Source organism: Pantherophis guttatus, chromosome 13 (assembly GCF_059756535.1).
Source record: "Pantherophis guttatus breed Tessera chromosome 13, ASM5975653v1, whole genome shotgun sequence".
Classification (NCBI taxonomy): domain Eukaryota; kingdom Metazoa; phylum Chordata; class Lepidosauria; order Squamata; family Colubridae; genus Pantherophis; species Pantherophis guttatus.
In genome coordinates, this window is record NC_142075.1 from 4,118,685 (window position 1) to 4,142,218 (window position 23,534).

A 23,534-nucleotide genomic window follows, 5' to 3' on the forward strand; every position below is an offset into this window, starting at 1 on the left:
CTTGTGAACATCCTTGGATCCTGCCCTGTTCACAGGGCCGTTGTGGCAGGCAGCATATTTGCACATTATGGTTCATATATCACCTATTGACTCCTCATGAGTCAATCAGGCTAACTAGGGTTGCCTGCCTATGCTTTTGTCATATCTTATTAGACTACTCCAATGTGCTTCATCTGGGGCTGCTCTTGAAGAACATCTGGAAACTTAAAAGGAGGATGTCTGCCAAGCTTGTGTAACATCCACAAAACAGAAATGGCTTAGAGTTAATAAGTATCAAACCAATGTGGCTGAAATGAATCCCGGCTATCCACCGCATGAGAAGACAGGGTGGGGTGCAAATAATGTAATGTTGGACTAAACCAATTATTCATCTATCTCAACAGTTCATCTCCCAATAAAAACAAAGAGAATAGCTACAATTATGCTATCATGTTAGCATGGACTCTTCAGCACAAATTGTGGCGCATCAAAACAGTGTTGTCTTGTTCTGGTATCAGACACAGAATTATTCTTCAGAATCTTTGCTAATAGCCATTACAATTATTTCTGGCAACGTTGCCACAGATGGATTGCGCCTTACATGCCTATTATCATATTTTCCATACAGTATTGTCATTTAGAAAGTATTTTTACTTTCTGAAAATATTGATCATCACAATCTTTGCTGGTTGTGAGAGCCTGTTATAAATGTTAGTCTAAATGTATACAAAACATCCTAGAAAAAGTTTATCAATGTGGAAACAGCATTTTTAGTCCACAATGGCAATTTTTTTTGATCCTGCACTAAGATTTATCTAAGGTTCCGATACTGTCGACCAAAAGCTACTTTACTAGACATAATTTAGTCATGAAGGCAGCTCCAGCAAACGTTAAAGATCATCAGCATCTCATAGGGGGAGGACAGCCACCTTGTGACATAATTTTGGGGAGAGGAAAATGCCTCTTCCTTTCCTGTTCCCCAAAGTTGGCGTGAAGGGGGAAAGGGGGAAAGGGACACTCACTTGTAAACGGTTCCTCCATTGCCGTGCCCAAGGATGTCTCGATACCGTATGTCTTGTTCATTCATCTCCACCAGGAAGAAAGAAAAACAAAAGAGATGTCAGGCTGGGGGTGCAAGTGTCAAGGAGAAGCCACTCTCGGCCATAAACAACCCGCCGTCTGGGTCATTTCAAGTTCAGCTGCAAGAACGAGGAGATCAATACAACATTTGCTGTCCAATTTATAAAAGACAATACCAGGGGACAAAGTGATGGAAAGTTTAATGACAATTTGTTTGCCTGGGTCATTTCATTAAAGTTTGATAAAAGGTGTCAAAATGGAATGATAACATAGCTCAAGAGGAGCAGGGCACCGACCTGGAGGGGAGCGGAAGGCTCTGGAGCTCAAAGCATCACTACAGGGCCTGGGTCAGGAGGGGACTGGATAGTCCCTCAGCCAATACTCTGACCTGGAAGCAGCCACAGACGAGTTCCTGAAACCTGACAGGTTTTGCTCTAACAGGGGTGTCAAACTCAAGGCCCGCGGGCTGGATCCAACTCGCGGGGTGCTTAGATCTGGCCCGCGAGGCTGCCCTGGAAACAACGAAGGACCGGCCCGGAGTGCCTCTGCCAGCGAAAACGGAGCTCAGGAGCGCTTGGGCCACCACAGGCACCCCAACACGGGTGACGTCAAGCTGGCCACGCCAACCCTGGCCACACAACCCGCCCCCAAGTGAAACACAACCCTGATGCAGCCCTCAATGAAATCAAGTTTGACACCCCTGCTCTAAAGCTAAAGAAGAGCCACAAGAACATGCTGCTCAAATGGCCAGGAAGGATGGATGGCTCACCTGGCTCAAGACACCTCACCAAAGTGGCACACACTACTCACTTTGCAGGTAAGCACTCAATTCTCAGTTCACATGCACTCTTGTTGTGCAGCCATCTTCCCTTCCCACACGCAAAGTCCAGCAGATATGCCACCAGCCCAGTTACGCTGGTACAACAACCCGAAGGTCAAAATTAGCACCTTGAATTATGTTCAGAAGGTAACAAGGGGTCAATTCGGCAATCAGCTCTCGGTAAATATAAAGGAGTAAAGCCACCTCATGAAAAACCAAACCCTCTGCCATGAATTTTCCTGAGTAAAAAAAAGCTTTTGTAGAAATATGATGTGAGAAACAAATCATGTGCCAGAACAACAATGATGAAAATAATCTACTGGAAGGCTATAAAAAGGCTCATTTTAAAATGCCTTTTGCTGTACTTCAATGCAATGATTATATAGCCAAGGAAATATTTTTTTCCAGGTCTAAAACTTGGGCAATCTGTGATTGCTAGAAGTGCAATGCCACAAAAACGGCCATTTATTTTGCCTATTAAGTTTGTTGCAGTAAACTTACTGTTTAGAAATAAATCGACAGACAACGGACACTCGTGAATCAAAACAAATGTTCGTACAATGGGGGTTGTTTTCTAAATGATTTTTCCCCTTTCAGGAAAACAGCCCAAGAAGTAAAGACCAACCTGTACACTATTACCACAAACACATTTTACAAAATACTCTGCTTTTAGAAGGCAGGCCAAGAAAGGACCCAAGAACACCTTCCCTAACGTGATGCCTTCCAGAAGTCTCAGGACTGTCACTCGCTGAAATGCCAACCAGTAGTTTGAACATAGGAAGCTGTTTTTCCAGAGATTTTCCAAGGATCTTTCTGCTCCCCAGGTCAGAAGAATGGCGCACAATGTTCCAGATTAAAAGAAGTGAGGGATACCATCCATAAGTATTTTTCCTCAAGAAGCAAGGAACTCCATATAGGAAAAAAAAAAAATACTAGTTTTTACTGTCAGGAGTGGCTCTTGGGGGGGAAAAAGAAGGTCACAAAAGAAAAGGTAGAAGCAAATGAAATGTAAAGTAGATGAAGAGTGAAAACAGAATGAATGCAGGAAAAGAAATCCTAAATAATAACATCTTAGAAGACTGATTAATCTCCCAACAGAATAAATGGGCATCAAGGAAGGATGTTAAAACAGTTTGGAAAGAATTGTGTTATAAAGGGTTGCAGAAGAGTATGAGTATGCCAAAAGGAAAAATTGACTGATTTTAATCTCTTAATTCTTAATGCTGAAGTTTTTCATTTTTTAATGTTGTGACTGTTTTATATTGTTTTTATATTGTTGTAAGCTGCCCAATCACTTGACAGTGAGATGGAATGAATGAATGAATGAATGAATGAATGAATGAATGAATGAATGAATGAATTAATTAATTAATTAATTAATTAATTAATTAATTAATTAATTAATAGCAAGAGCACTCAGACTTATATACCTCTCCATAGTGCTTTACAAAACTCTCTGAGCAGTTTGGAGTCAGCATATGAGGACCCCAACAATCTGGGTCCTCATTTTACCCACCTCGGAAGGATGGAAGGCTGAGTCAACCTTCAGCCAGCCAGGATTGAACTCCTGGCAGTGGGTCAGCCTGCGATGCTGCATTCCAACTACTGTGCCATCATGCATATTCATAATAAAATAATGAATATGAAAAAGGATTGGAGAAAGGTGGAGAAAAGGGAGAGGGGATATGAGCGCCCTTGTAAAAACTGATATGGGCAGAACTCCATTGCAACATGGATTTCCAGATCTCCTCTGCAAAAGAGAAACAGTCAGGCATCACACACACACACACACACACACACACACACATTCTTTGATTTACGTATTTCTGGATATATTTCTAAAGTGTGGCAGTGGTGACAGTAGGTGTGTTTGGCTGGGGGCACAAAGGTTTGTATATTTTCTATGGTGATGATGCTGGGTTGTTAGCTAAGAATCAAAAGATTATTTGCAGCAAATGTTAAGACTGTATCATGGAACAAGAAGTATGAATTTGAAAATCAACAATATCAAAGACTAAGTTAGTGATTTCTGAGACGGAAAGAACAGAACGAATGCAAGTTGCAAACCATGGAAAACTTTAAAAATAGTACATAAATTGGTTTGGCAGTATAGAGCACTTATTAATAAGGGGGAAATGGATGGAGAAAGCTTTGGTTTATGCAAATGTTAATGGAAAAGTAGTAGATTATATAGTTAGTGGTGAGGAAGGGAACATCAAAAGAAGCAAAAATGAGACTTTTATTTCTGCTGGCTTTGTGATGCGTAAAGCGAGATGCAGCAGAGAATGAACAAGGATAAATCCGTATGGACTGCGTAGGAGAGCGAGCAGCCCTTAAGAGAAGCTGATTGGTAAGATCTGATCGTGTAGCACAGTCTTCCTCAACCTTTGCAACTTTAAGATATGAGCTTCAACTCCCAAAATTCCCCAGCCTACACAGTTGGTTGGGGAATTCTGGGAGTTGAAGCAACGTGTCTTAAAGTGGCAAGCCCTGGTACAGAAAAGAACAAATAAAAATCAAACTACAAAACAAATGAACAAAGAAAGAATGGAATGAGAGGATGGATAAAAGTGAGAAAGTTGTGATTGAATGGAGTTAATGTGTTCCTCAAAAAGAAGTGTGAAAAATTTAAAGAAGAAAAAGCAGAATGTGCACAGGATGGAAGGAAGCATGCTTCAAGGAAATAATAATATGGAAAGATCGAGTGACTTCCTTCCTTCCTTCCTTCCTTCCTTCCTTCCTTCCGTCCTTCCTTCCTTCCTTCCTTCTTTCCTTCTCCTTTAATTTCTTAGGCTTCCCATTCCTGATACCTTTTCTGCAATCTACATAATGTTGCCCACTCTCACTGGGACAGCCGTGAGGGATGAGATGAGTGGGAGCATTTAGTTACGCAGAAGCACGTGAAGAGAAAGTTCAAAAGGGCACTGAGGATGGAACACATTTGCAGTATCAAAGCAAACTTGTTGAGGACATTTCTAAAGCTTGAATTATCTGAGAGTTATTCCAGAAAGGACAAATAAAGATTTCAAAAGTGCAGCCCTGTTGGCTATTTTGCAAAATTATTTCCACATCAACCTATTTTTTTTTTTACCTTAATCTCTTTTGGATCAAGTGGTGGGTAGTAAATGGCTCACTTATTTACCACTTCTTTAACCACTCTAGGAGTTACAGCAAATGTCCTTCAAAGCTCAGCTCTCCATTCTTAGTGATGAAACCCAAAGACCCAAGAACCAACACACCAGAAAGATGTTTGATTACATTTTCAAAAGAATGACTGGAACCAAGTGGGAGACCCTATACCAGTGATTCTCAACCTTGGAAGCTTGAAGATGGGTGGACTTCAACTCCCAGAATCCCCCAGCCAGCGCAGCTGGCTGGGGGATTCTGGGAGTTGAAGTCTACCCATCTTCAGGCTACCAAGTTGAGAAACACTGCCCTATACCATATCAGACAAATGGCATACCAAACTCTTCTTTGAAACCTCCAGTGATGGAGCATCCACTTCTGGAGGCAGGCAATTCCACTGATTGTTGTTCTCGCTGTCAGGAAATTTGTTCATAATTCTAGGTTGGATCGCTCTTTAATATTTCACCAGGTACTTCTTGCCCTGCTCTCACATGCTTTCGAGACTAGATCGACCCCCTCTTTCCCTTCAAATATTGAAAGACTATCATATCACCCCTAGTCCTTCTCTTTATTTATTTATTTATTTATTATTCCTATTTCTATGCCTCCCACTCTCCAAGGACTCTGGGCGGCTTACACCAAAGACAGTATACTAAATAGCATATTGCCCCCTAACAATCTGGGTCCTCATTTTACCCACCTCGGAAGGATGGAAGGCTGAGTCAACCTTGAGCCGGTGAGATTTGATCCGCTGATCTGCTGAACTAGCAGTCAGCTGAAGTAGCTGCAGTACTGCACTCTAACCACTGCGCCACCTTGTTAGACTAGGGCCTCTAGGAGTCTCTGGAGGCTGGGGACAGCAAAAAAGTCACTTCCTGTCTAATTGGAAGTTGGGAAACGGGCCGTTTCTGGCCTCCGGGGAGGTGGGGAAGCCCGTTTTTGCCCTCCCCAGAATCTCTGGGAAGGCTCTGGAGCCAGGCGAGAGAGAAAAACGGACCTACCGGGCCATCGTGTGCCGGAAGTGGGGGTGGGGGGTTGCACATGAATGCACGGGGGTGGAGCGCATAGAATTATGGGTGTGGGCCCGGTTGCGCGCAACCCCCCCGCCTCTCCTCCTGGCACGCGATGGCAAAAAGGTTAGCCATCACTGGACTAGGCATATCCAGTTCCCACCACCATTCATCGTATGTTTTATCCTCTGGTGCCCTAATCATCTTTGTTGCTCTTCTCTACACTGTTTCTCGAATCTCAGCATCTTTTCTGTATGTTAGCAGGTGTGTCCAATGCCCAAGGAAGAAAGTTCTGGAGCTTTCTTGGAAGCTCTAGCAGGGGAGCATAGCTATTATATAATCTTGACCAAAATCAATCTGCTCCTATGGGGGATGGCCCTCCTCTTCCACCAGGCGTGCAACTTTGGGAAGGACACAAATGGATTGGTGAGGGAAGAAGGGGACACTTGCCTAGTCAACGAGATTGGCTGAATCAACCCTGGGGACCCAAAAGAAAATTCTCAGTGGGCTTGACAGGAACAATAAATGTGTGTTCTGCCTCCTGTATAAATGCCTGAAATCTGCTGTTTCTCAGGATTTCTATTATCCTCTCCACTTGCCGGAGAGGAAACAGAGGCAGCGGAATGAGAATTCCTAGATTATCCTACTCCAGATATACCCCTGCTCAATTCTGGGATGTGCCAGTTCAGCTCAAATGTAACACACATTCAAGCTGACCACGGCTTGGTTTGACTGTCATCAGAAGCAGAAAGCTCCCAAAGCATTGGAGCTCTGTATTTTTAAAATCTGAAATTGTGAACTTGAGAATAAAGCTGCTTTCTCTTTTCTTAATTGTTTAGAGCCATTTTGGGAGATTATAATTTAATTTAATTTAATTTAATTTCGAATTTATATACCGCCCTTCTCCCTGAGGACTCAGGGCGGTGTACAGCCAAGATAAAAAACATAGAATACAAATATTAAAACATTTAAAAATATATATAAAATTGGGCCCAAAAAATTAAAAATCACAGACTAATTAAAAGGATTTAAAAGTTTTAAAATTTCTTCTTAAGCCAACCCGGCTTGCTGGAAAAGATAGGTTTTCAGGGAACGACGGAAGGCATTGAGGTCCTGGATTCTTCTTATCTCCGGGGGCAACTGATTCCAGAGGGTGGGAGCCCCCACAGAGAAAGCCCTCCCCCTGGGGGCCACCAGCCTGCATTGTTTGGCTGATGGCACCCTGAGGAGGCCCTCTCTGTGGGAGCGCACGGGTCGATGGGAGGTCATCGGTAGCAGTAGGCGGTCTCGGAGATAGCTAGGCCCTATGCCATGGAGCGCTTTAAAGGTGATAACCAACACCTTGAAGCGCACCCGGAAGACCACCGGGAGCCAGTGCAGCTCGCGCAGGAGTGGTGTTACATGGGAGCGCCATGTTGCTCCCATCACTACCCGCGCTGCTGCATTCTGGACCAGCTGGAGCCTCCGGGTGCTCTTCAAGGGGAGCCCCATGTAGAGAGCGTTACAGTAGTCAAGGCGAGAGGTGACGAGGGCATGAGTGACTGTGCACAGGGAATCCCGATCAAGAAAGGGCCGCAACTGGCGAATCAGGCGAACCTGATAAAAGGTCCCCCTGGTAACAGCCGTCAGATGTTCCTCCAAAGACAGCTGCCTATCCAGGAGGACTCCCAGATTGCGAGCCCTTTCAGTGGGGGCCGAAGACTCGCCCCCAATAGTCAGTGATGGAGTCAACTGACTATATCGGGATGCCGGGAGCCACAGCCACTCAGTCTTGGAAGGGTTGAGCCTGAGCCTGTTCCTCCCCATCCAGATCCGCACAGCCTCCAGGCACTGGGACATCACTTCAAGGGCATCGTTGGGGTGGCCTGGGGTGGAGATGTACAGCTGGGTGTCATCAGCGTACTGGTGGTATCTCACCCCAAAGCCACGGATGATCTCGCCCAGCGGCTTCACATAAATGTTGAACAGAAGGGGCGAGAGGACCGATCCCTGCGGCACTCCACAAATGAGAGGCCTCGAGGTCGACCTCTGCCCCCCTGCCAACACAAACTGCGACCGGTCGGAGAGAAAGGAGGAGAACCACCGTAACACGGTGCCTCCCACCCCCAACTCTTCCAGCCGGTGCAGCATGATACCATGGTCGATGGTATCAAAAGCCGCTGAGAGATCTAATAGGACCAGAACAGAGGAATAACCCCTGTCCCGAGCCCTCCAGAGATCATCAACCAGCGCGACCAATGCCGTTTCCGTGCTGTGCCCAGACCTGAAACCTGACTGGAACGGATCCAGATAGGATGTTTCCTCCAGGAATTGTGGAAACTGTTGCGCGACCACACTCTCAACAACCTTCGCAATGAAGCGAAGGTTGGAGACAGGACGATAGTTAGCCAATATTGCTGGGTCCAGGGACGGCTTCTTGAGGAGAGGCCTCACCACCGCCTCTTTCAGGGCAGCGGGGAAGTGACCCTCACTCAAGGAAGCATTAATAACGCCCTGGAGCCAGCCTCGTGTAACCTCCCGGGAAGCCAGTACCAACCAGGAGGGACACGGGTCCAGTAAACATGTGGCCGCACTAAGTCTCCCCAAAATCCTGTCCACATCATCGGGAGTCACAGCATCAAACTCCTCCCAGATAACATTCTCAAGACTGTTCCTCGTCACCCTGCCCTGATCTACCCAGTCAGAGTCCAAATCCCCCCGGATCTGAGCGATTTTGTCATACAGGTATTGTCCGAAATCCTCCGCCCTGCCTTCTAATTGCCTGAAAGGCAGGATAAAGTCACACTAAATAAATAAATAAAAAACCCTTCATAAACCCGGTGAGAAATGTCAAGGATCCCTAGCAATTTATTTATTGTGTTTGAGAATCTGAAGGCATCAATCAAATCCTAACAACTACCAACTTTGCAACAAGCACCAGTGCATTATTTTTTTCTTATGCAATCTTTGATCGGCCACTGAGAGTAAAGGAATGAATCGAAAGTGAAATAGTATCCAATTATGGATCAGCAAATAAAATAGTCTTTGTTTATATCTGCTGTCTTGGAAAGAATCAGCATGCATCTCTTATAAATCATTAGAAAAAAATGCTCAATTAATCCTTATTTGATATATACAGCTACGGCAGGCGCCTCGCCCTGTATGGGCTCCCTCCCCTGAACCAATCAAAGTCCTAATGGCTTCAGAAAGCAGACACAGTCTATGAACAGACAATTGGAGAGATTTAGTAAATCCCACTTCATAGAGCAGGGACTAATCGGAAAACATGAGCCAGTCAAATGTTTCTTATGAACTGTTGACACTACGTCAATGCTCAATCAATTGGCGGCATTTTCTCTGAGTGGCAGAAAAGAAATAAATATTTATATCACATAACCTATATCAATGAACCTCGGCAGAAAGCTATTTCTAACCTGTCAATATTTGATTATCTTGAAGAATCATGTCCCCTTTCTGTTAATGATTAATATGAATTTCTTATTAAACCTAAATGGAGGCTTTCGGGCAACTAAAGTCTTTATTAATGCTTTAAAAGAGAAGGCAGGAAAGGCAGGGTTTCTCCACCGGGGCGATTTTCAGATGAGTGGACTTCAATTCCCAGCTATGCTGGCTGGGGAATTCTGGGAGTTGAAGTCCACCCATCTGAAAAATCACCAAGATGGAGAAACTCTGCTCTCACAATTTAACCCTCTCCTCCACTGGTCCTCCTATGTTAGGCAGGTTCTCACCAACATCAATGGGGCAGGATAGGACCAGCCTGGATCAGGCCCAGATGTGCCCACCCTTAATAATTCAAAGCTGTGTTCGTTCCTGGTACAAGGCACAGGCTCCAGTCCTCTCCATAGGAAAGGCCAAGGTGTTGATGCTAGCGCCTCTTTGCCGCCTTCTGCAAGTGGAATCCTTCCAACCTGAGCTCTGCTCCTGGCGGCTTCTTGGACACGAGAACCACGCGGTTCTCTTCCAGCGCTTGCTCCTTCTGCCAGGCTGCCTGCCGTCCCATCTAGGCTCCACCCAGAGATCTTTAGGGCTCACCATTCTCCCAAATGCCTCAAAAATGCACTCTGGAATGCCTTCAGAACTGCTGCAGGTAGTCCTCGACTTACAACAGTTCATTTAGTGACCGTACAAAGTTACAACGGCACTGAAAAAAAATGACTCATGACCATTTTTCACACTGAGGACCGTTGTAGCATCCCCATGGTCACGTGACCAAAATTCAGACACTCAGCAAGTGGTTCCTATTTATGACGGTCACAGTGTCCTGGGGGCACGTGATCTCCTTTTGCGACCTTCTGACAAGCAAGTCAATGGGGAAGCCAGATTCACTTAACAACCGTGTTACTCACTTAACAGCTTCAGCGATTTACTTAACAACTCTGGCAAGAAAGGTCGTAAAATGAGGCAAAATTCACTTAACCAATGTCTCACTTAACAATAAAAAAGTTGGGCTCAATTGTGGTCGTAAGTTGAGGACTGCCTGTACTTAATGCATTTTTTGAATGAAAAAGCCAGCTCTCTGTTCATTTTTTTAATGCCAAGCATTCAGCAACATTAAAGGAATGTGACTTGAAGTCCGGCACAATTTGAAAACGAAATCAATCTTCTAATTTAAGTAAACCTCCCTATTTTCTTCAGTGCAATTCAGTCATAACAGGCATCTCAAACCTTCCTCAAGAAATCATTTTCCTTCCCAATTAAAAACCTCCTTACCTCACTCAAGGATACCGAAAACCCGTTACTTTGCAAGATGAGGCTTTCAAGAAATGTCTAATAATATTTCATTCCCTCCTCTACCCTTGAAATATCACCTTTATTACAGGCAAGCAGCTGCTGAAGATTAAATAAAATGCAGGGAAAAAAAAAAAAAGCAGCAGCACAAAAGGGTTTAAAAATATTCCGTGTCTATCCTTCAGGTAAGACTATGCTTAAAAAAGAAGAGCCAAAATCCATATTCCGAAGTTTTATTTAAAGCCTTCTGGCTGCAAATAAAACAGCCTGCGGTGGAGCAAGGCTGGCAGGACCGTCCTCCTCCATTAAGAGAGCAGCCTTACAGGTGATCCGCTGAAGGACACGCGTGAAGATCTGCTTTTGTCTTCTTGACACGCTCAACTACCACTACTTGATTCATGAAATGCCACGGAGGCTCGGGGAGGTCACTGTGTGAAGGCATTGAATACGCATCTGAGATAATTAAGATTTCAGCCTTCGAAACACGGAAGGGAAGTGAACAGCAGTTAAGAAAATCAATAAGAGTCTTTTATTTGCGGTGACACAGATGTCTCAGTCAATAGTGTCTAATAGGCAGGCTTGAACGGCGTGGACAGGGGCTGCCTCCAAGGCTATCAAAGGGTTTCACCATGACAAACATTAAAACTTATTTATGTGGCTGGCGAAGAATCCCGCAGCCTTGAGGTATTTTCATTTTGCAGTGTATATTTAAAGCCATTAATGCGACGTTGGGACTTCCTGTTCGAATCCGAGTGGCCGGGAAGGGCTGGCTCGGCCTCTCCTCTCACCCATCGCATTCCCCTGCAGGAGTCGGAGCAGGCTGGGGCATTTCTTATGGTTTTTTCCCCCCTTCTACAGAGCTTCAGGGGACACGCACCCTTTGCTACTGGCTCTTGGGTGGCAGGGCCGTCCGAGCCCATCTGCAAACAGCCAGCAAAGCAGAAACCCTGTTTTGCTATTCAAAATTGATTACGCTTTCTCCCCTAAATTGAGGCAACCGAGTGGCGGGTGTGAAAGGCACTTCAATCTATTTGGAGCTAAATCTGATTAGTGCATTTCGAAAAAGGGGAAGTAAATTGGCGTGCCAATCCAAATCAATCGGGACAGGGGCTCCTCCACCGCACAAGCTCTTTGCCTGCCTTCGCCTCTACTTTATTAAAAGAACACATTACCAGTAAGTGAGCAGTAAACATCTCTGGGGTGATCTGAGCACACAAGGCACATCTGAATTCAGGCAGACATCCATCGTGCCTGCAGCCAGCCCCACGCCAAGGTACCTACCTGGCCATTTGCTAGTATTTTCTTCAGCTCAGCGGAGGACTTCTTCAGACTGCAGCATTGGGCAGAACAAAGGTAAAAAGGGAAAGAAGAAGAAGAAGAAAAAAAGAAAGGTCATTGCCCATCTGCACTTTACAGAGGGGGGCTACAACTTGCCCTTTGCTAAAGAGCATCTCGTTGCTAATTGGAACATCTGCCTCGGATTACAAGTGTGTAAACTACACTCTGAGGTAATTAGAATTAAGTGTGTAAAGCACACACACACATTTTCTTTCGTTTATCGCCTCCTTAAAGTGCTGATCGTGGCAAATGAATTTCCTTGGGGAAGTTAATGGCTTCCCAGGAAAACCAAAAAGAACCTGGGAAGGTTGCACAGTTCAAAGGTCCTCATGCAGAATAACAGAATTGGAAGGGCCCTTGGAGGTCTTCTAGTCCAACCGCCTGCTCAAGCGGGAGACCCTGCCTAGACCATTCCAGACAAGTAGCTCTCCAGTCTCTTCTTAAAAGCCTCCAGTGATTGGAGCACCCACAACTTCTGGAGGCAAGCAGTTCCACTGGTTAATTGTTCTCACTGTTAGGAAATTTCTCTAGTTCTAGGTTGCTTCTCTCCTTGATTAGTTTCCATCCGTTGCTTCTTGCCTTGCCTTTTGCTACTTTGAGGAATTGATTGATCCCCCCTCTTCCTTGTGGTGGCCCCTCAAATATTAGAACATTTCATCCCAGTCCTTCTTTTCGCTAGACTAGACATATGCAGTTCCTGCAACCATTCTTCACATGTTTCAGTCCCCTAATCCCGTGATGGCGAACCTACGGCATGCGTGCCAGAGGTAGCACACAGAGTCCTCTCTGTGGACACGCGTGCCATCGCCAGCTGCTCTTTGGTTTCTGGAACCTGCATTCGTGGTGGCCAGCCAGTCTGCATGCATGTTGTAGTGCTGGAAACCTGAAGACCAGCTGGCCAGTGTGCATGCACCAACCGATGCCAGCCACCTGGTCTTCGGGTTTCCGGCGCTCCGGCACGCACCAAGAACAGCTGGCCTGCGTGCATGCGCACACCAGAAACCCAAAGACCAGGTGCTGGCACACACATGCACACCAGCCAGCTGATCTTTGGGTGTTTGGTGCACCAGTGTGCACGTGCATGTGCATTCCCGTTTGGGCACTCGGTGCTGAAAAGGTTCGCCATCACTGCCCTAATCAATTTTGTTGCTCTTCTCTGCACCTCTTTCTCAACCTCTTTTTTATAACATGGCGACCAAAACCGGATGCAGTATTCCAAGCGCAGTCTTACCAAGGCATTATTAAACAGTACTAAAACTCCTCTCGATCTTTGCCTTTGTAGCAAAAACCTGGGAATAGCTGCAATTTGCTATTTATTGAGAGGCTGAGCCTGGCGTATTAGTTGAACATCTTATGCTTCCGTCCAGTTTAGCTGGACTGGGAGAAAAGCTGGCTCACAGCACACTCCAGCAGGAGTTCCTCTGAATGGACCGTCCCTTAATGAAGTGTTGTTGTGCATGAACACAAGGGGGTGCTTTTGCGTACTCCCTACTAATTTTATCCAAATATGTAGAAGGAAATTTTCTGGTGTGTCCATAAAAGTTAAATACCAACAACCATTTCTTACTGCTGCCACAGAAAACTACATCTGAAAAAGAGCCCTTAAAAAGAACGATTATGTTCTTGACAGGCTGAAGTGTCTTGATCATCGATCCTGACGGAAATAAAAGAAACTTCTTTGTTCTTTAATAAGCCTCCTCTCTGCTAGAATACTTTAAAGAAAAAGTACTCTGCCAAATGAAATGTAGGCTGATCTTGTCATCTCTTGCAACTAACCGTTTTGTGAACATGAAACAGAGGCAGGCTGTCAGTGACTTCAAAACAGTCATTCCTTATGCAGATGGCTTTTGGGAATGAAAGCCAATTAATTGCCCCATTAGATGACAGCATCAACTCAAGCCATTGTTGCAGGGCATTTGCAGAATCAGCTCCAAGTGAGTGTAGCCGAGGAAATAAATGACCACAAAGCAAGGAAACGGGAAATTTGCCCTACAAACCGAATTTAAACATCAGACGTATGATAATGGCAGATAATACAATCTTTGTAGAGAAACTGTAGAGGGTTTTTTTAAAATATAAAATTCCACATTTATCCATTTCAATGCAGGCCACAATGGCACTTATCGACAACACAGGAGGTCCTCCTAGGTCATAGAGAAGGCGATCATGTGCAACTCTATGGAAACCCTTCTTAATGCCAGAGACCATTTTGGCTCTGCTTAGGGGCAAAGGTTTTCTCCTTCTTGGTAAGATATATACCAAAGAGCCACTGGCCCTCTGGTTTTCAGGGTTTCTGCTCCATTTGTTCCTTCCTGACTGGGTTCTTTTCCTGATTGCCGCTCCTTTCCCTTGGCTAAAGGCCCTGCTTTTATCTTTGCCAAATTCAGCACACACCTCATCCTTTCCTTCCGTTATGAGAGCCATCACACCCCACTTTCCAGCAAGGGACTGAGCACAAAAACCATGTTAAGAGTAAGGAGCTCAGATTTGAAGCAAAGTCTGCATTAAACAAATAACATTCCAAGGAACGTTCTTATGATCATTTAGAAAGGTCTAAACAGCTCTTACAATTTTTATCCTGTGTTACTTGCAAATGCTTACCTGAGCTATCCCTAGCGCTCCCATTTTACAGACCTTAAACTGAGACAAAGGGTTGGTCCCTTATTTACATTAATATTTATATATCTCTTACCTTTGTTTTTATAAATAATGAAGACAGCAGACTATTCCTTTCTCCTCCTATTTTCTCCATAACAACAGCCCTATCAGGTGGGCTATGAGAGAGAAGTCACCCAGCCACCTTTCATACCCAAGGCAAGACTAGAACTCATTGTCTTCTGGCCAAAGTCGCCTTTCCTGCCAAAGGTGGAACCAGAACTCAAAGCCTCTCGGCTTCTAGCTTGGCACCTTCACCACTAGACCAAACTTGCTTAGATTTCCCTGCTGAATCTATAACTGGACCAACGTTTGAGAACCTTCCGTGCTGCGCCTGTCCAAACGGGTGTCTGATAGCTCAGGCTGCAACCCAGACACAAATAGTTTGGCTCAATCACACTTGGAGAAATTCTTCTTCCCCTAAAATGCAACCGCCGTACGCAGAAGAGGTGACAGAGAGAGATGCACGCTGCAGTGCATGCAAAGTTTTGCTTAGGGGATGTCAAGGAATCCATGCTGAAGTAGGTCGACTAACAGGCAAGGTTAGTGCTGGATTCACCAAGCTGCAAAAACCTTGCTGAAAACTACTCAACTAAATCCCCCCCCCAAGTATTCCCACCTTTCCCCGTTTGCTTCTGTTAATTACTATGCAAAAATCACTTCTGGGGCTGTGCCTTAATAAAGCGCAAGCGTGCTTCCCCCCCGCCCCCCCGACTCTTACCTATGGCTTGGAAGGGAGTCTGAGATGGCCGCACTGCTATTGTTAGCAGACCCTGCTCGCGTATTTACCTGCGGGGGGAAAAAAAGAATCTTTATCCGTAGTTTTTATTCAGAGGACGTGGTTCTAATTAACCTGTAATTTGCCATGAATTTCCTATTTCACTAGGAAGGTTAATTAGCTGGTTGCCCATGGTAGAAATCCAGCCTGTATGTAGGTTACCACATTGTGTTATTGAGGAACTGTGTTCTTTTATTCACTCTGCATTTGAAATGCTTGGTTAGGTAATGCAATCAGGAGCTGGCACACAATACGGCTTTCATTCCGTCTCTATTAAATACATCTCTTCCTTCCCTCCCCGGCCCATCACCTTTTTGCACGAATATATCAATTACCTCTCTCTCATGTCACTGAAAAGATGGAGACATATCCTGCACACCGTACGGAATTCCTAATTCAACCCATGAACCACCGTAAGATTGCCCATAGGAGGGCTAATCGAAAGAAAGGTAACCCTAATCTTACAGCTGCTCTTAGGCAGGTAGACATCTCCATTCGTGCTGTCTTTTGTCTTTGCTTAGGGGTCGTTTGGGTGGTCCAAGAGGAGCGTTTCTGCAGATCTGCTGTATCAAAAGGGGACAGCAGGACAAGCGACTGCCCCAGCACCTTCAAGGCTGATCTAAAAAATGGGTTCACAAAACCCAGGAAGGAAACAATGCCTCTCCAGGCGCAAGACAGACCAGCCGAGCTCACACCCAGGAAGGATCTGTCCTCTGCTGCGGTTTGTAAAAAATATATAAATATATATGCTTGTCAAGGCTGAGAAAGTACAGTTTTATCTGACATTTCAATAAATGGAACACAGCATTGCAAATCCATCTACGTTTACAGAAACAATTATTGAAATTCCTACCTTCAGGCCATGTATGTTCCTTTTCCCAGGAGGCTTGCAAGCTGAAACAGTAATTGACTAAATTGTAGAATACATCAGCACCATTTACAAATTTGTTCAAAATGAAATCTTTTCTTTTTGTAATGAGGGCGATGCAGAAATTAGTGGAGAGAAATGATCGAAAGGCATCTCCCAGGACTCTCAGCAGAGAGGGTAAAATGGGATCTCTGGACCTGTAGGAGCGTATTTTTTTTAAAACCAACAAATCGAAGCCTCAACTTATTTATATCTTAAAAGATATTAAAATGAAAGCCATAAAGAGAATCTCCTGCTCCAACTCCCAGTAACTGCAGTGTGTGTGTGTGTTTCTTTTGCCCCCTTCTTTTTACAATATTTCATCTTTGCATGTTTTCTGGTGACACTGTATGGGGGTGGGCAAGTTAACACATCCGCTGGAGGTTGGGTGTTTAATACAGGAGAGCCCATGTGCTCAGCACCCCAAAGAACAATGACCTGCATTCTGTGTTACCAGAAAGAAATCTTCTCTGGTTTTTATGTGGGAAAAGAGAAGCTGGGCATTAAAAGCAGCATTGGGGACATCAGGAATCAGACACAGTATAAATCAAGATGCTCTTTCTTCCTAGCTACGTGCACAGATCTATTGTCAGGCTCTTCTCACAGGCTTCAAGATGAAGTGGAGCCAAAGGAGAACTACATTTCCTTAACGCCCCTGGAATTCCGCTGCCCCTTTCCAACCCAATGGAGTGTTCGGGCAAATGTTAAAGCCACAAAGGCTCGGAGCGATATGTTACGGACAGTTCCCATTTTAAAACTACAGCGCCCTACAAATAGTATGTTAAAGGGCCTGTCAATTTTGATTGATTGTCTGGGAAAGGATGGATTTGATTTCCCCCCTTTCTCTCCCCCTTCTTCTGAAATACATGCATTTCACTCATGGTTATGACAGCAGGAAACAGAGCCATTTATTAGTCAAGAGGACACAGATGATAGTTATTAAACACAGCAGTAAGGACAGGCCCCGTGCAATTTAAACTACATTAAACATTGCTTGCATATCCTTAAATAAGAGATGCTGGGTTGCTAGTGTGTGGACAGAAGGAACGAAAGAGTGGGGATGAAAAACAGGAATATCATCCAATGGAAAATAAAAACTAAAAACAATAAGCTATTCCTAATTCGGGGCAAGGAGGCAGTGTGATGGCTCAGCAGTTAAGACTTTGGGCTTGTTGGCTGGAAAGCCAGCGATCCAAGTTTGAGACCTGAGCTCCATGCGACGGGATAAGCCCCCGTCCTTGTCCCAGCTCCTGCCAACCTAGCAGTTTGAAAGCAGGCAAATGCGAGTAGATAAATAGGTAACATTGGGAAGGTAACAGTACTCCGTGACATCATGCTGGACCCATGACCGTGGAAATGTCTTTGGGCAATGCTGGCTGAAGACTCCTTAAAACAGAGATGAGCACCGTCCTCTACAGTCAGCAACGACTAGCAGAGTAAAATTTGCATGATCTCCCCCAATTTGGGGCAAGGGTGGCAGAAATGCTGTGGCTATGTTTATTTCTTTGGGTGCATGAATAAAAGGGGACCTACGGTAGCTACAAATGTGATCGCTTATGGAACTAAGCCACAAATTGAAGATACAAGGATCCAAGCAATGCAAAATGAGCTGGCTTTTCGAAATGTAGAGTGCTAAATTAAATTAAATTAAATTTAGAGCGATCGGTTGCTTAATTTAGGATCAAATTATGTGAAGGATCAGATTTATCTATGGCAGCGTTTCTCAACCTTGGCCTCTTTAAATGAGCGGACTTCAACTCCCAGAATTTCCTTGCTTGTTGACATTCACACATCTTAAAGTGGCCAAGGCTGAGAAACATTGATCTAGGCAATTGCCCACTTACACTAACCTCTGCCTCGATAATCCCTGAAAATGTTTATTTATTTATTTATTTACCCATTTATAAAATTTATCGGTCACCCATTTTACCATAATGTTAACTTTGGGCGACTTACAGGCATAAAAATTTGCCTACATTAAAACAGTCAATTAAAACCAAGATTAAAATCTGGGACATGTTGGGAAGTGGGGATGGAATGGGGGGAGGTGGGATCTGTTGTTACTCGATCATCCACCCAGCAATATCGCCATGATGATCTGCTGGTTGGCACACACTTGTGATCAAGATCTACCCGCAAACCTCTGGAATCCTTTTCTGTTTAGGTGTTCGTGCAAAAGCTGAAGATCTTCCTTTCTGTGCCACGTGTCCTCTAACTCACTTGCATGTGTGAAAACCCTTCCCCAATCTGTCCCTCCCATGCAGTGGATAATATGCCAATTAGAGCTTCCTTTCCCTTCTTCATTGCTCAGTGAAAGTGTAGCCTTAAAAAGAGATTATTATTACTAACTGTAATACAGGAAGTCCTCGACCGCAATTGAACCCAGAAGTTCTGCTGCTGAGCCATGGAGTTGTGAAGTTAGTTTTGCCCCATTTTGCAACCTTTCTTGCCACAGTTGATAAGTGAATCCCTGCAGTTAACTTAACTTAGTTAAGTGAACCTGGCTTCCCCGTTGACTTTATTGTCAGAAGGTTGCAAAAGGGGATCATGTCTCTCCCCAAGACACTGCAACTGTCATAAGTACACGCCAGTTGCCAAGCGTCCTTATTGTGATCATCTGATCAGGAGGACGCTGCAATGGTCGTAAGTGTGATTAAGCCAAACTGGCAACTTTTTGAGCAGATTGTGGGAATGCAATGGACATAATAAGGTCTCCTGTCTTCAGCAAAGCATCTGACAAAGGGCCACATAGCATGCCGATGAGCAAACCGATTAAGTATGGCAGGACAATTGGGAAGATATGAAGCAGGCTTGAAAAATCACACTTATCCACGGTTCCCCCTGCAACTGGAGATGGCATTGAGTAGAGCCCTGCAGCTGTCTCTATTCTTCAACAATTCCATGAATGGTTAGGATGAAGAGCGGGAAGGATGCTTCACATCTGTTTACAGGTATCACCAAAGTGGGCGGCACAGCCTTGGTAACTTTCAATGTTTTATATTTCAGTTTTTATGATGTTGTAAGCCACCCAGTCGCTCGACACTGAGGTGGGCTGAATATAAAGCCAGTCAATCAGTCAAACAGCTAATACCCTAGAAGGCAGAAATGAAGCTTAAAACAATCTTACTAGCTAAGAGAATGAAGAGGGGGAAAAGGATAATAAAATGAAAAGCAATAAAGATAAATGCAAACTTTGCTTAAGAAAGATAAATTGAACATCAAGATGTAGGCTGGGGATATCTGGATTAACAATAACAAAGGTGCAATGGATTTTGAAACTGCCATTGACTGCAAGGTAGGCAGAGTCAGCAGTGGGATTTCGATGGTAAAAAGGTAAACTGTAATTTGAGGCTGCATCAACGGAAGAAGAGTCCCAGTGCATGGAAAGTTGTATGTCTATGGAGATTCTCTGTCATCCAGGTCCTGGTTGTCCCAAAGGTGCTTTTTCAAAAGGCAACTGGACTTTCTTTGTTTTTCCCGGAAGACCTTTCGCTTCTCATCCGAGAGAACCCAGATAAACCTCCAAGTGGCCTCCATGACTCTCACAAGGAGGGCTAACAACCAGATGACTGCAAGGAACGTAAAGCCTTCCATTCTCCACTATTCAGTTAGATCTGAAGAAGCTTCTTGGATGAGAAGCGAAATGTCTTCAAGGAAAAGCAAAGGAAGTCCAGTTGCTTTTTGAATAAGCACCTTCGGGATGGAAAGTAATAGTGTCAGATCCCATTCAGAGAAACTGGTCTGGTTCAGAGAAGGTCCAAGAGCCTGGAAGTTCAGAGACTAAGGCAACTGGCCAGAGGAAGAGAAGTGAAGAGGGGAGGTAGTGCACTTCTATCTAACGGCTCAAACTTTTTCTTTATGGTCCGGAGGGCAAGACATGAAGTAGTAGGTTCATCTTATAGGAAGGCAAATCCTAACAGACTTTTTGGAAAATCTTCCTAATAGGGAGAGCAGTATGAGGGTTCCAAAAAAAAAAGGGAAGGCAGAAGATAATCTGCACTTTACTGGGGATGTCTGGATTTCTAGAGCAGGTGTGTCAAACTCAAGGCCCGTGGGCCGAATCCTGCCTGCGGGGTACTTAGATCCGGCCCATGGGGCTGCCCTGGAAACAGCCAAGGACCGGCCCGCAGTGCTTCTGCCAGTGTAAACTGAGCTCAGGAGAGCTGCCTGCGGCCCTCCCGAGCTCCATTTTTGCTGGCAGAGGGTTGCAGGAGGCAGTCGGAGCCAAAAACAGAATTCAGGAGCCTGTTTTCGCTGGCAAAGCAATCGGGCGTCCACAGGCACCCCGTCATAAGTGACGTCAAATTGGCCACACCCACCCTGGCCCCCCGAGGTCAAACACAAACCTGAGGCAGCCGTCAATGAAATTGAGTTTGATACCCCTGTCCTAAAGGGTTCAGAGCATTTGACTTGACCGTCTCAGTAGTCCTTCCAAATCTGTGTTTAAGAAAAAGATTGGGGCACTCTGAGGAAACAGCAGCCTTGTATGTACATGTGAGCAAGGAATGTTTGTATGCAAGAGGGAAAGAGGGACGTTGACCTATTTCTGTTCTAAATGCATCCTTTTTTCAAGAGGAGAATTCCATCTTCCAACTGCTGCCCTCTTTCTAACCCTGATCAGCTTGCTAGGAAACCTGCCGGTTAATTGCCCAATTCAAAATGGAGAGTGTTATACATAATGAAAAGTCTATAATGTTTTAATTGGAAAGCTTGCAGCATGATTATTTTATGCAGGGGAATAGTTTAGTTTTGAGGTATTTCAATTGATTTATTGCATGGAAATCTACTTGCATTTAATTTCAATCATCAAAAATTATGCTTCTGAAGAAAGTATCTAAGTCCATGGAGAAAGTTACATAACATGCACACATATGTGTGGAAAAATGATATCTCCAGGGTTTACAATATTCCCATTTTTGCAATAGTGAATCGCAAAGACACCCCCTGCCCCCCCCCGACTACAGTTTGGAGACTATCCATGGCTTTGCCTTATCCCTTTGGGGGAGGCCTGTGCAGTCAGCCACACTGAACTTTTAAACTTCCACATGTTGTGCGGTGCAAACTATAATTTCTGTTATCCTGGTTTGCTTTGGAAAATAGCTGTAGCTAAACTCAAAGAATAGATTTCTCAACCCCAATTTAAGAATAAACTGTGGAATTATCTGTCTTTGAACCTCTAGAAAAGAGAAGACCTGATGGAACATTGGTAGGGGTTAAAAGCTGTGCAAAATTACCTCTTGGATAGATCTGCAGGGGTACGATCAGCTGTCCATTTCCCTGCTGCTCCATTACAGTTGCATAATACTGGAAAAAATAGATAAGAATGGCAAGCAAGTTTGTATATTGTGTTCAATTCCACAATTCCAGAATAGTTGTATTAGAGGCAAACCAATGAATACAGGCTTGAAAAAGTTGCTTTTAAATATTTATCTGCTGTTCGACACTCTCACCAGATCTTATCTGCAGACCTCCCTCATATGTTGGCATGCATGCAATATATCACAACTTTCCCTTCCCTTCCTCTGTACTTGTCTGCCTTCAAAAGAGTTACCAATCTGGCGACTTGGCCCCAAAATAGCAAACTCTGGACTCCAGGTAGCTCTCTTCTGGGTTGGTTGCAGCTGTCAAAGATCTCTGCTCAGCCAGGCTTTAATAGCCTACAGTTCCTCCAATCCAAACAGGTACTTTGAATCTGGCTTCCCTCTGCTCAATCCAAGGCAGGGAGATATTTGTTCCGAGTTACGCTGGACAACCAACTACCTGACTTTGGTTACAGAAGCAAATGCTTTCCACTCAGTAAAGAGCACACAAATTCGATTCAGACCATCAGTTGTAGGATAATGTGCCCTTCAGGTGAACCCTTCCATATCCCAACAGAAATGTAGAAATGCTCATCCAACTATCTTTGGCCTTTGGCCACGCTTAAAGAGTCAGCGGCAGTTCCTGCTGAAAATCTGAGCCAGGAAATACTGTCCAGTACATTGCTAAGCCAAGATCAATTTGAGATAAAGTTATGGCGGGGGTGGGGATGGGGAGACACAATTAGGTCAGGAAGACCTAAACAGGATGACTGACAAAAAGCAGAAGGAAAAAAGAATGGAAGCCAAAGTTAAATGTAGACATTGTTAGGGGATATCTGGCTCTTGAACTGCCTCTAGTTGGAACTGACTCATAAAACAGGCCAGGACACTTCTTGGAATCGACCACCTAAATCTTCCTGAGTCCCTGGTTGTCATCTTGTGGCTGGTATTGACCGTATTGGGGAAGGATTCCATGCCTTGGGAGAGGATTTTGCTGCACCCCATTAGCTCATAGCATAGCATAGCAGACTTTATTGCGGTCATAGACCAAAAAAACCAAAACATCCAAGACACACAGCTGGCACATGACCAGACTGAAGTGCAGAACTGCAACAAGATCAGTGGTGGAAACCACTCCGTCAAACTCAAAGTTCATGTATTTTAGATTTTTAGCTCCAATCTATATGGACTACAGTCGATTAAAATTGTACATAGGTAGAAAATACTATATTGCAATTTACATAAAATCCACACATCGGCACTTTATACAACTACCAGCTAACTCAACCGCTGACAATCAATAAAGCTGACCTCAGTCAATGGGTCCAGCCCGTCCCTTCCCCCGGCTCTTACATCCCAAGACTGCAGCAAAAAAATTTGCTACCTTTAGTGTAATCTTATAATCGGTATCTTGGAGTAAGAAGCGAAGACTGAGATTTTCAGATAATCCAGGAAATCTTTGGCAAATGGGAGAGATAAGTTCTGACCTTACCTCCCGATAATGGGGGCATGTATATATGATGTGAGCCAAGGATTCCGGAGATCGGCCGTCACATGAACAGTGGGTGGATTTCACCCCCCCCCGAGCACCTGCTATCTACGACATTCGAGGGGATCACATTAAAACATGCCTTTAGAAAGGCCAACCTGTATTTAACAAAGGATAGCTTAGAGAGATATTTGGGGGGGGTGCGTTCGGGGAGTAATACCGAGAGAAAACGGAGAACATACGCCCGCACCAAGTGCCAGATTCTGTTGTCTTTCAATATCATCCAAGCGCTGGAATATCAGCGATCTGGCTGGCCCATTAGTT

General features: G+C 44.5%; 1 protein-coding gene across 4 annotated transcripts in view; it reads right to left on the reverse strand.

The window, feature by feature from the left end:
- MAP2K5 (mitogen-activated protein kinase kinase 5) overlaps positions 1-23,534 on the reverse strand; it is a 168,808-nt gene that overhangs the window by 124,903 nt on the left and 20,371 nt on the right. For 3 of the 4 annotated variants that reach the window (XM_060694752.2, XM_060694750.2, XM_087877928.1), the window contains exons 4-8: positions 21,656-21,725; positions 16,368-16,408; positions 15,458-15,525; positions 12,023-12,073; positions 1,002-1,070 (exon numbers count right to left, since the gene is read on the reverse strand). In XM_060694752.2, the coding sequence (XP_060550735.2) occupies positions 1,002-1,070; positions 12,023-12,073; positions 15,458-15,525; positions 16,368-16,408; positions 21,656-21,725 (299 nt within the window). The remainder of the gene's footprint in view (positions 1-1,001; positions 1,071-12,022; positions 12,074-15,457; positions 15,526-16,367; positions 16,409-21,655; positions 21,726-23,534) is intronic. The other variant, XM_060694751.2, reaches the window with a different exon arrangement.